This window comes from Physella acuta, unplaced genomic scaffold, assembly GCF_028476545.2.
Source record: "Physella acuta isolate Inbredline_101_S28 unplaced genomic scaffold, ASM2847654v3 ptg001082l, whole genome shotgun sequence".
In the NCBI taxonomy this organism is placed as follows: Eukaryota; Metazoa; Mollusca; class Gastropoda; family Physidae; genus Physella; species Physella acuta.
The window spans coordinates 94,408-108,319 of record NW_026732599.1 but is presented as its reverse complement, the minus strand read 5'-3'; the positions used below and the strand labels follow the sequence as shown (position 1 = coordinate 108,319).

General features: G+C 41.7%; 1 protein-coding gene across 2 annotated transcripts; it reads right to left on the bottom strand.

Moving 5' to 3' along the window:
• Positions 1-2,483: 2,483 nt before the first annotated feature.
• On the bottom strand, positions 2,484-13,783 carry LOC131955584 (uncharacterized). 2 transcript variants are annotated; one of them, XM_059319756.1, is made up of 4 exons: positions 12,698-13,783; positions 10,522-12,661; positions 6,937-7,504; positions 2,484-3,847 (listed from the first exon to the last, which is right to left on the bottom strand). In XM_059319756.1, exons 1-4 carry the CDS (start codon positions 13,721-13,723, stop codon positions 3,661-3,663), a joined length of 3,921 nt encoding a protein of 1,306 aa, XP_059175739.1. In that variant the 5' UTR covers positions 13,724-13,783; the 3' UTR covers positions 2,484-3,660. The 2 variants fall into 2 exon arrangements, with proteins under 2 accessions (XP_059175739.1, XP_059175738.1); XM_059319755.1 differs by having other exon boundaries at positions 10,522-13,783.
• Positions 13,784-13,912: the final 129 nt, after the last annotated feature.

Genomic DNA, 13,912 nt, shown 5'->3' with positions numbered 1-13,912 from the left:
ATTGGAAGGGAACACTGACGGGAACATGGAAGGGAATATTGAAGGGAACATGGAAGGGAATATTCGAGGGTAACATTGGAAGGGAACAGTGGAAGGGAATACTAGAGGGGAACATTACACTTGTGTCTTGTCAACTAAGGCAGCCAACATGGCCATTGGCAACTTGTACAGTATTTACATCACGTGTCACGTCTAGTGTCACGTCACATATTTACATCACGTGTCACGTCTAGTGGTACGTCTTATATTTACATCGAGTGTCACGTCAAACCATATTTTAACAAGTATCACGTCACATCACGTTCAACGAGTGTAAAGTCAATGTAACACAGATGTCACGTCAAACCACACTCAACTATTTGCAACATTTAGCAAGTGACACGCGAAACTCTAAAAAAAAAAACGCTATATCGACGAGTGTCACGTCTGATAGTTCAACGAGTGTCACGTCACACAATGTTAAACATAGACCTGATCACGTTTACCAACCCAGTACTATAACCTTGACCTAGTTTAGAGTATAGTCTAACTCCCCCTCATCATAAGAAGTTTATCTAACGACAACAGCACTTTCAATGTATTTGCCATTACTTCACCTCCAGTTAGTCAGTAGATAAATAACTTTGAGACCATTAGACGACCTTGACCTCCACAACTCTGACCTTCACCTTATATTATTATCCCCCCCCCCCCCGCCACTCACACATACTTTGTGCATCATCTTTATTCACCAATGTATGTATGCCCTAATGTACATGTATATAGATGTCTGCCTTAAGCCCTGAACACTCATCAAACGTAACTGAACACATTCAAACATGTGTTGTAACTGAACACATTCAAACATGTGTTGTAACTGAACACATTCAAACATGTGTTGTAACTGAACACATTCAAACACATGTCATAAATTTGACTTGACTGAGATCACACATTAAAAACATAAAACATCACGATTCAACTTCTAATTGATTCCTTGTATTTTATGACGGGACAGCGAATTATAGATTTAGATAATCTTGTTTGTCTTGTAGCTACGTGATCACAGAGTGACTAAACTTTGTGATTACAGAGTGACTAAACTTTGTGATTACAGAGTGACTAAACGTTGTGATTACAGAGTGACTAAACTTTGTGACTACAGTGTGACTAAACTTTGTGATTAGAGAGTGACTAAACTTTGTGATTACAGAGTGATTAAACTTTGTGATTACAGAATGACTAAACTTTGTGATTACAGAGTGACTAAACGTTGTGATTACAGAGTGACTAAACGTTGTGATTAGAGAGTGACTAAACTTTGTGATTAGAGAGTGACTAAACTTTGTGATTACAGAGTGACTAAACTTTGTGATTACAGAGTGACTAAACGTTGTGATTACAGAGTGACAAAACTTTGTGATTACAGAGTGACTAAACTTTGTGACTACAGTGTGACTAAACTTTGTGATTAGAGAGTGACTAAACTTTGTGATTACAGAGTGACTAAACTTTGTGACTACAGTGTGACTAAACGTTGTGATTACAGAGTGATTAAACTATGTGATTACAGAGTGACTACACTTTGTGATTACAGAGTGACTAAACTATGTGATTACAGAGTGACTAAACTTTGTGACTACAGTGTGACTAAACTTTGTGATTAGAGAGTGACTAAACTATGTGATTACAGAGTGACTAAACTTTGTGATTACAGAGTGACTAAACTTTGTGATTACAGAGTGACTAAACTTTGTGACTACAGTGTGACTAAACTTTGTGATTACAGAGTGACTAAACGTTGTGATTACAGAGTGACTAAACTTTGTGATTACAGAGTGACAAAACTTTGTGATTACAGAGTGACAAAACTTTGTGATTACAGAGTGACAAAACTATGTGATTACATGATGAGAAAACTCTGTGATTACAGAATGACATAACTATGTGATTACAGAATGACAAAACATTCTGATTACAGAATGACATAACTATGTGATTACAGAATGACAAAACATTGTGATTACAGAATGACAAAACATTCTGATTACAGAATGACTAAACTATGTAATCAGTGACAAAACTATTTGACTGAACTATTTGAAGAAGATTGACAAGTTTGTTCTATCTTGATTTTAGCTGATTGTAAAAATAATGTTCACAACATAAAAAAACAGTTCTTATTAAAATGAAAGCAGAACTTATTGTGTTTTCTACAGTCTCTTTGCAAAATCCTGGCACTTAAACTAAACTTAATCCCAACCTTAACCATAAACCTAATCCCGACCCTTATTGTAAGTTTAACCTCGCCACGAACTGTAAATCTAATACCGGCCCTATCTTTGGGGTTAATCCCGACCCTAACCTTAAGCTTAATACAAGTAATACCGACCCTATTGAGTCTAAAGAGACTATACCAACACCATGCTTGTATTTTAAAACAACTCACAAAACAACGCATTTGGACAACAAGGGGAAATAATCAGATAAACATAGGTGTATAGGTTCAAATATTTATTTCCTCCCCTTGTATGACCAACCACAACAATGTAGAACACGCCCCCACCATTGGTGGACTTAGCAATGTGTACAGCACACGTCAGACGCTCACAATTGGAAATTCCGCCATCTTGATTCACCTTTGACCCCTGTGGGTGCCTAGGAAGACCAACCCCCTATGTCCCAAAGATATTTATAGGACTAATCCTTACTAGTACAAATCAAATACAGTATAGCAATCATTACAATTGATTCAAAAAAGTGTGTATTAAATATAATATATAAAATACAATGTTTACCTAAAGCATAAATTATAAAAATCGTTTATCAAAATTTTTTGTATATAAAAGTATGATGAGACCGCTTTGTGAAGAAATATGATTTACAAGCCGCTGTCTTTAAAAATTTGGTTTCGATACTTTCTGCCTGTTTATTTTTTTAACCTGTCTGTTTAATCAAGACAACGATCCTCATTGGCCTACACCTCTAGCGACACGCCCCCATTTTACTTCCTGGCCAATCAAAACATCGTATACACAATCAACCGTATACATTTTTTCCCCGCAAGTTCTAAATCAGTCAACGAACAATTTTCGCTGGCACTAGAACATCAAAATTCGCTTCATTGTTCGGTTCTCTGTTCGCTTGTTCCCTTCCTCATCTCATTCAGATGTGTGTATCTACTCACACAGATAAAACTCATTCCCTTGAACCAGATCACAATATCTACACATCACGTGACTATCAACCACGTTAATCAATTCGTCCAGATTATTATCAATCTCGTGTTTGTAGCTCTTCAACTAACTAAACAAACAAACGACCTTGTCCTTCGGATACAAAAAACAGTTACTTCTCGTAATTCACTATGCCCTTTTTTTATATCGGTTACAAAATAGAAAGTCCAACTTGAACGTCATAGCCACAGCTACGGATGAAAAAAGAAAATGATGAAACAGCTCCAGGGATATACGTCCACGTATTTTCATGTCGACATCAGGTAGTAGATGGTACCACTTAACTTCGATCTGGCTTTAATAAATCTTGTACATTTGTTCTTATGAGATTTTCTACTCAGTTTTAAAAAAATAATACATTCATATTTTAGCAATAAAGATGGACATTGATATATCGAATTTAAAGTAAAAATGTAATCTCAAATGAAGACACGGTTTAGTGACGTCAGAAGGTGCAATCAAAGTCCATATCGATGTCGTCATCCTGCTTGTTCCGGTCAGTGCTCTCAGAACCGGAAGTTGCCCCCTTGACATTTTTGATGTCCTTGACCGCAAACTCCTTCCTCTTGTGGAGCTGGACTTGTCGGTTGATGTTGGCAAGTATCAGACGTTCTTCATAATTCAGGCCGCACCTGCAAGACGGCACGGGTTCAAAACCAACGGGGACCACGTGGAGACATTTGCAACTGGGGTAGGGACAGATTACCACAAACATGTCATGAGTCTTATTAGAGTTAAACTGCGTAAACCATCGCTAGACTCGGATTTTGATACAAGTAGTGGCGTGACGAGGTCGGGTGTCACCCTGTCCGCCCCCCCCTCTCCTCGCTACGCCTCTGGATACAAACCCTGAACGACTTTGATCATTACACAGTGTATAGTTTCAATTACAAAGGACCTAACGATTACAACAGGGATGGTGTGGTGAGATGGTAGAGTTCACGACTGCTAATCTGGACGTCGCGAGTTCGGATCCCGTGCTTGAGCCTGTAGGACCAGCTCTGATGAGTACCTGACCCAAGTTATGGAAACAAATGGTGTGTAGGCATGGTGCTGACCATACTATCACGTTGTATGCCGTGGTCGTTGAAACAGATGAACTCTACTACATCTTCACATTGTGTCTTGGGCACGAACAGGGGAAAATGTAGATGAATATTTATAACTGCACAGAGCATATGTAGATATCACTACACTAGGTGTTCACTTTAATGACGATGTGTCCGCGCGGTAGAGCGCACGATTACAAAATCCATTTTTTTCGTGTTCGATTAGATCAGAAGCCCTTATGATTTTCCTAACTTACTAAGTTTTGATAGTTACCTGAAATGGGCTAAAGAGAGTAAATAAGTTTAGGAAGAGAACTAGCCCCAATTGATGTAAAAATGAACGAGTGAACTCTACTTCAACTAGACCGTCAGCTACTAGTGAGTAACTATACTTTTTCAGTACAATTAGCTTACCACTAAACCAGCACTATACTATTATCGATATACTGGGAGTATACTTTAATTGAAAATGCTTAGATCATACTATTATCGCTCATTGGAACTATACTTTTCTAAATATAATAAAGAGATACTATTATCAATACACCAGGACTATTATTATCGCTATACTGATAGTATACTTTTCTTATAAATGCTAAAAAGATAGTATTATTGCTACATTGTAACTATATATTCTAAATATACTGAAAAGATACTGTTATAACTACACTAGGACTAAATTATTACCGATATACTGGGAGTATACTTTTATTACAAATGCTAAAATCATAGTATTATCGCTACATTGGAACTATACTATTCTAAATATACCGAAAAGATACTATTATAACATACTTGTATTACAAGTGCTAAAATAATAGTATTATTATGGAACTATACTGCTATAAGTATACCGAAACTATACTATACTGCTATAAGTATACCGAAACTATACTATACTGCTATAAGTATACCGAAACTATACTATACTGCTATAAGTATACCGAAACTATACTATGTGTCATTGCTCCAGGACTAGATTGTTAAAACTTTTCAGGTCACTGGGATAAAACCATACTGTATACTTTCATCACCACATTGAAACAAGATCTCTACTATTATCACTATACTAACTCTATAATATTATCACTACACTCAAACTATACATTTATCACAATACCGCAGTAGCGTAGCGAGGGGGGGGGGGGGCGGGGGGACATATGTCCCCGGGCGCCGACCTTAGGGGGCGCCAAAATGGGTTGGAAAAATAAATTGAAAGGTTGAAGGGGTGCAAATCGAAATCTTGAGGGGGGGGGTGCAAATCGAAAGTTTGAGGGGGAGTGCAAATCGAAATCTTGAGGGGGGGGGGTGCAAAAAGGGTCGCTACGCCTCTGCAATACCGTATTACCAAACTGAGACTTTAAGGCTATATTATAATTTCTGTACCAAAACTATATTATTATCTCGACAAGAGAAAATATCTCACACAAAATATAGCTATTTTGAAATACAGACAAATAGCATTGATATTACTATTTTAACTGTTATTGTCAGACAGTGTAATAGAGCTTTCTACCCTACATTTCATCTAAATGTTAGACTTTTTAATGAAAGAATTAAACGTCGACCTACAATGTAAACATACATTTGGGATAATCCCACTATAATCTAGTGGACCGGGTTAAGCAAGATCAGCTGACAGCACGTACAAAGGACAATGAAGTCAGTTTTAAACCAATGGTAAGTGTATGCCACGGTACAAGAGCAGGTTTAGCCCATACAATGTAAGAATTGGGTTGCTGTTGTCAGTGGCGTAGCCAGGAATTGGTCATAGGAGGGGTTCAAATATTTTTCCAAATGTATAAAATCATATATATATATATATATATATATATATATATATATATATATATATATATATATATATATATATATATATATATATATATATATATATATGTATATGTATATATATATATATATGTATGTATATATATATATATATATATATATATATATATATATATATATATATATATATATATATATATATATATATATATATATATATATATATATATTATATATATATATATATATATTATATGGGTGTGAGTCCATGGGAGGGGTTATAACCCCCCTAAACCCCCTTGCCTGCACCACTGGCTGTTGTGGGTTATAGTTTGATTGATGGTAGCAGGTGACTGTACAAGCGCCCACCTGCCTGTATTTCATGCATCTCTTTGCTATATCTAAACAAATGTTATTTTTTTCTAAAGATAATTTGTCACGCAACATTATTATCACTACACCTAGACTATATTATTGTTTTACCGTACCATATTCATATCACTACACTGGGACTATTGTTATTTCAACTGTACCTTATTAATATCACTACACTAGGACTATATTATTATCATTTCACCTAGGTAGGCCTATATGGAAATATTTTAATCGGACCATGTGAAATATGTGACCTACAAGCCTAACTGAGTGATTTCAAACAAACAAAAAACATGCATAGAATAATTAATTAGACCAACTGTTGCTATGACAACGTATCAAGCTAGTCAGTACTCACTTTCTAGATCTGGTCAGATTTTTAATCGGACCATGTGAAATATGTGACCTACAAGCCTGACTGAGTGATCTCAAAAAAAAAACATGCATACAATAATTAATTAGAACAAATGTTGCTATGGCAACGTATCAAGCTAGTCAGTACTCACTTTCTAGATCTGGTCAGACGTTCGGATATTGTGGCACCATTGGCCTGTGGGAGCAGCCCCTCCCCCGTCATGGGGATGAAGAAGGCCACGCCCCCGTCCCGCTCGGCCGGCTTCAGACCCTCCTCGTACAGCTGTTGCCGGATGCTGCCGATCTGGTCCATGCTCAGGCCCTGGACCTGCTGACACTCGGCCAGCCGGTCCCGGCTTTTCTCGGCCGGCTCCGGGCTGCTTTGTCCGTCCAAGGGCGAGCGCGGGGTCATACACTGAGGGGTGTCACCGGGGGCACACGAGCCCGACCTGGGCCGCATGGCGTCCGTACTCACCCCCGGGGATAAGAAGGTCCGGCTCCGGCAAGGGCTGATGACGTCATGGACGGACCCTCGCTCCGTGGGGTGCAGATAGTGCCCGTCGCCTGCCTCGCAGAATATTTCCGACGGCATGGGTAATCTCTGGTGTGAGGGTGATGTGACTCCCTTGGGTGGGGGACCCTCCCCCGGGGTGGGCAGGCAGGTGTTGAATGGACAGGAGGCCTCATAGGGAACATCGAAGCTCTCGATCTCTGTAATGCCTGGACATGGAGATTGGCAGCAATGTTAGACAGGCAGTACAGTCTAATATACAAGCTAGACGGTGGTTGGGTGGTAAAAGCACACGGCTAACACAACAGACTCGAGTTCGGAGACCGTAGCCTATGTTATAAGGTTCCCCACAGTACGCCCTACTCTGATGGGTACCTGACTCACGTTAATATCAGTAAAACCGGCTAGAAATAGAACTGACCATACAGTCACTTTATACACTCAGGTCACAGGTGAACTCTACTTGATCTACCCCATTACCTGATGGGTAAATTTATTTGAGACACATAATATTAATTTTAACATTCTAGATTGTTTTTTTTACATGTATCTACACGTCGATGTACATAAATCTTGCACTGAGTGAACCCATGTAGAATCCAGGCTATAGTAGAATGGCCAACTGTGAGATTTAAACATAAGGTGACAGATGCACAAGGACCTGATATCAGATGGGGAGGGGGTTGGGGGGTTGTAAATGAGGGTTGGGTCAAATCCTGGCAAACACAGCTCAGCTACGTGCAGTGGCCAGACGAACATGTGAACTCTGCTTCACCTACCCTAAAAACACACGTAACTTATGCTACCGTTTGTAAACAAACTACACAAATGCTGGAGGTTGAACCGTCAAGCGCCCATTTTAAACTCATGAGGACAACCTTGTATAGAACGGCATCATACCATACATCCACACAAATTACAAAACACTTATATCGTGGGTAATAATGAAGGTGTGCTTGTGTGTTTTTATATACCATAAATATAGAAATATAGCCTCGAAGCGATTATTTAAAACCACTTCTGTTGCTGTTAGGGCTAGTGTTAGTAATATGGTCAAGTGAAGGTTAGAGTCAGACTTGGGTTATGTTAGGGTAATGTGTCTTGGTGAAAATAACATCAATAAGATCTAGAGGTGTGTGTCTTGGTGAAAATAACATCAATAAGATCTAGAGGTGTGTATTGGCGAAAATAACATCAATAAGAACTAGAGGTGTGTCTTGGGAAAATAACATCAATAAGAACTAGAGGTGTGTGTCTTAGTGAAAATAACGTCAATAAGAACTAGAGGTGTTTGTCTTGGTGAAAATAACATCAATAAGAACTAGAGGTGTGTGTCTTAGTGAAAATAACATCAATAAGAACTAGAGGTGTGTGTCTTGGTGAAAATAACATCAATAAGAACTAGGGGTGTGTGTCTTGGTGAAAATAACATCAATAAGATCTAGAGGTGTGTTTACATGTGCCAGGCTAGGAGTTGAGAAATGGCTAGCTGTAAATCTGAGACCAGCATTTCGGTAGGATGAAGCTAAAGATTGTCTTAGGTTTCTAATTAGCTAATATAGAGACTGAGTAGCACTCTTGGCTGTGCTAGCTACATAAACAGCCCTGTACTAGCTACATAAACAGCCCTGTACTAGTTACATAAACAGCCCTGTACTAGCTACATAAACAGCCCTGTACTAGCTACACATACAGCCATACTTTGGGTTATATGGAGAGGAGGTAGCACTCTTGGCTGTGCTAGCTACATAAACAGCCCTGTACTAGCTACACATACAGCCATACTTTGGGTTATATGGAGAGGAGGTAGCACTCTTGGCTGTGCTAGCTACATAAACAGCCCTGTACTAGCTACACATACAGCCATACTTTGGGTTATATGGAGAGGAGGTAGCACTCTTGGCTGTACTAGCTACATAAACAGCCCTGTACTAGCTACATAAACAGCCCTGTACTAGCTACACATACAGCCATACTTTGGGTTATATGAAGACGAGGTAGCACTCTTGGCTGTACTAGCTACATAAACAGCCCTGTACTAGCTACATAAACAGCCCTGTACTAGCTACACATACAGCCATACTTTGGGTTATATGGGGACGAGGTAGCACTTTTGGCTGCGCTAGCTACATAAACAGCCCTGTACTAGCTACATAAACAGCTCTGTACTAGCTACATAAACAGCCCTGTACTAGCTACATAAACAGCCCTGTACTAACTACATAAACAGCCCTGTACTAGCTACATAAACAGCCCTGTACTAGCTACATAAACAGCCCTGTACTAACTACATAAACAGCCCTGTACTAACTACATAAACAGCCCTGTACTAGCTACATAAACAGCCCTGTACTAGCTACATAAACAGCTCTGTACTAGCTACATAAACAGCCCTGTACTAGCTACATAAACAGCCCTGTACTAACTACATAAACAGCCCTGTACTAGCTACATAAACAGCCCTGTACTAGCTACATAAACAGCCCTGTACTAACTACATAAACAGCCCTGTACTAACTACATAAACAGCCCTGTACTAGCTACATAAACAGCCCTGTACTAGCTACATAAACAGCCCTGTACTAGCTACATAAACAGCCCTGTACTAGCTACATAAACAGCCCTGTACTAGTTACATAAACAGCCCTGTACTAGCTACATAAACAGCCCTGTACTAGTTACACATACAGCCATACTTTGGGTTATATGGAGACGTGGTAGCACTCTCAGCTGTACTAGCCACATAAACAGCCCTGTACTAGCTACATAAACAGCCCTGTACTAGCTACATAAACAGCCCTGTACTAGTTACACATACAGCCATACTTTGGGTTATATGGAGACGTGGTAGCACTCTCAGCTGTACTAGCCACATAAACAGCCCTGTACTAGCTACATAAACAGCCCTGTACTAGCTACACATACAGCCATACTTTGGGTTATATGGAGACGTGGTAGCACTCTCAGCTGTACTAGCCACATAAACAGCCCTGTACTAGCTACAAAACAGCCATACTTTGGGTTATATGGAGACGTGGTAGCACTCTCAGCTGTACTAGCTACATAAACAGCCATATTTAGATCTAGTATGGAGACGAGGTAGCAACAGCTAGCTTTAGAATGGAGTTGAGTTTGCCGGCTTGACTAGCTGAAACATATTGAGGTACGACATAAAAAACAAATACCCCCCCCCCCCCCCTCCTCCCAGGTAAGACAAAGTACTCACCAGCATCCCTGTCCTGGTTGTCTGTTTGATGCTCACCTTCACCTTGGTGACGTAGTTCGGCCTTCAGGCTCACCTCACTCAACTTTGACACGACGCTGTTCAGATCCAGCTCCTGGTTAGAACCTTCCGGAAACTGTTCCGGCCGTGACCACGTTTTCCCGTCATGACAAGACTTGGGCCGGATATTTCCGGGCGTACATCGGGAGAGACCGGCAAATTGTGTGCAGCTGAGTTGACCAGAGCTGGGCCGGGCATTGGGCAGCAGAACTTCCGACTTGGAGAGCGTCTGTTTGCCGGAAGTTGGCCGGGATGTTTTCTTACCCGGCAGGTTCAAAGGTGGGAGCCGGGTGCCGGCTATCTGAGGCACCGGGATGACCGGCGGGGTCGTGTGAGACGCGGAGACCGGACGAGATCTTATTCCGGTTGGTTTCTGCTCTTGTGACGTGTACGACTTAGCGGATATCGGCCTGGGGCTGCGAGGCGATTGTCTGGCACTGTGAGAGAGTTCCATCCTGCAGGAGCTCGACTTGAGGGGGATTATTGTTTCCTCTACGACACACGGGGACCTCCTGACCAGACTGGCGCTGGAATGCGAGGAGAGAGAATTCTGAGTTTCTGACCGGCACAGCAAAACATTGTCCATTAATGGGGTTTTGGACCTCGCTGATACAGGCCGTGACCTTTGACCTTCACGTGCTGTGACCTCTACAGCGGTAATCACGTGTTCAGATCCTTTAACCGACGGGGGTAAATCCGAGGTGCTTTTGATGAGGGAACTTTTCGATGAGCTGCTGAGGTCGCGGGTCAGCTGTAGGTTGTCGACCAGTCCCGTCTCGCTACACGTGCTACACTTGCTGGACCTGCTGGACCTGGCCGAGCTAGAGCGGGAGTTGGAGTCGCTGCATCTCCTGGAGTAGCGGAACATCTCATCGGCTTCACCGGGACCTAGCCTATGGGACTGATGAGGTGTGTTGTTGTCGCCCGCGTGGTTGTGTGAGGAGGAGAGACGTGGGGCTGCCCCACCCTCCTTTGTATCGACACGTTTATCTTCGTCGGCGCCCGAATCGCAGAGGTCGTCGTTGTTATCGGCCGACACACACCCACTGCTTGAGTCGTCTGGATGAAGACGTTTTTCATCTACTTCATCGATGGAAAGACGTTTTTCGTCTATTTCTTCTGTAGTAAGACGTTTCTCGTCTATTTCTTCAAACGACGGACAAGTTTCTTCCTGTGTAGTGTGTTGATTTTCTTCATGGTCGCAGACATCCTTCACGGTGTGGACATTAACTGCAAAATCTCCTGCCCCATTGGTCGCTTCATAAACTGCTTGACTCTGGTCCAAAGTACAAATCTCCCCTTGATCAGAGGGCAAACAACTTTCCCCAATGTCACAACTGTTTAGAGCCTGCATCGTGTCTTCCTCTGACTGACCACCATACTGACCATTCGTTTCTTGATCTTCCTCGTTACCGTATTTTACTGCTTTCATTTCCATAATATCCAACTGATCCAGTTTTTCTTGTGAATCACTAATGCTTGGAGCATGATAGTCTTGTGTATCACCGATGTTTGAAAGATTGAGTTCTTGTGTATCAGCGATGTTTGAAAGATTAAGTTCTTGTGTATCAGCGATGTTTGAAAGATTGAGTTCTTGTGTATCAGCGATGTTTGAAAGATTGAGTTCTTGTGTATCACCGATGTTTGGTAGATTACAATCCCCGATAGGCTGAGCTGAGTTTATAGAACAAACCACAGTGGCCGTGTAAGGGTTGGGTGGGTTCAGCTCACACCTGCCCTGTAGAACATACACGGAGTTGCTCAGTGTCTCGCCACGATCTAGCTGCAGCTCTCCTTTGCTTTCACTCAGTGAGTCTCGCTCGTCTGGCTTGATAAGCTGAAACCCGTACTCGGCCCGAGGTGGTGGGCTTGGGTCTGGCATCTGATTGTCTCCGTGCTGGGAGAGGACTGAGTCACGGTCCGGCAATTGAGGACCACCCAGATGACGAGAGTTAGAGAGGAAGTCCTCCACCTCCTGGTCGTTGCAACTCACCTCAGACACGACCGGCTGGACAAACGTCTGCACCGTGTCTGGGATTAGCTCAGACTGGTCAGGTGTGGCATCGGGAATGAATGAATCTACCTGGTCAGTTGGGGCATCGGGAATGAATGAATCTACCTGGTCAGTTATCACATGGGGGACAGATGAATATTTGTGGTCAGATTTTTCAGTTATGACATCGGGGAAAAATGAACCTATCTGTTCAACTTTGACATTGGGGACGAAAGAATCTATCTGGTCAGGTTGGTCAGTTATAACATCGGGAACGAATGAATCTATCTGGTCAGTTGTGACATTGGGGACGAATGAATATATTTCACAATGAGGGTTTGAAGGTTGAAACGAAGTCAGCTCTTCGTTTGTGTGGGGTGATTTACACATACCGTTGTGGTTTTCAGCTGAGGAGTGTGTGGGTGACGGTACCGATTTTTCTAGCATGCGAGGATTCGTTTCGACAACCTCAAGCACGTCATACTCGGGAGAGGGGGTACGGGCATCACAACACACATCTTTCTCTTCTAAATTTACCTCAGGTTTCGTCGCTTCATCTTCTCCCACGGCAGTCGCTGGTGTGGTCTCGACGTTCTCGTTGGCTTTGTTCTCGGCATTTTTACGAAACGTCCGAAAAGACGGACAGGTTACAGTGTTGGAGCTTTTAAACAGACATGAAATTCCTTTAAATCTCCGAGAATCGATTGATACCGGAGGATGTTTTCTTGGTTCTAGAGGCAGATGTGGCACATATCTTATACTTTCCTTCGAACTGATGTCACTGTTCCGTGAAACTGCGTCGACTCGGGAGTTCTCTCTAACATCAACAGCTACATTTGTGTTCGTGTTTTCTGCTTTGGCTAACAAGATCGGATAGGGTTCCTCGTCGCTATCGTACTGGGTTGGTCCTTCTGTACGGTACACCACAGGGCTAGGCTGAGTGTCTCCTGCATCTACATGACTTGATTTTACACTGACAGGCTTGCAAAGGTTTGAAACAGGGTCGGCCAAAGTATCCACCTTGAAGTTAACATGGGGTTCGCAGTTACCAACATTCTCCACCTGGTTAACGTTTGCGTTCTTGGCGACTGGGTCGTCTGATTTGATCTTGCCGCGTCTTCGTGTCAACGGTTTAACAACCGCAGACCCCATATCAAAATATTGCTAAGACCACCAGAGACGCAGAGGCCTTTTGCAACCATAAGAACGCGTTCAACTAAACATCCATAATTTGGGGTGGTCTATTTTGATGAATTTCAAACTAATATAAGAAATTTCAAAATATAACTAAAGTACTGAGCGGATTGAAAATAGTATTTCTAGGCTTGAAATTTAAGTTTA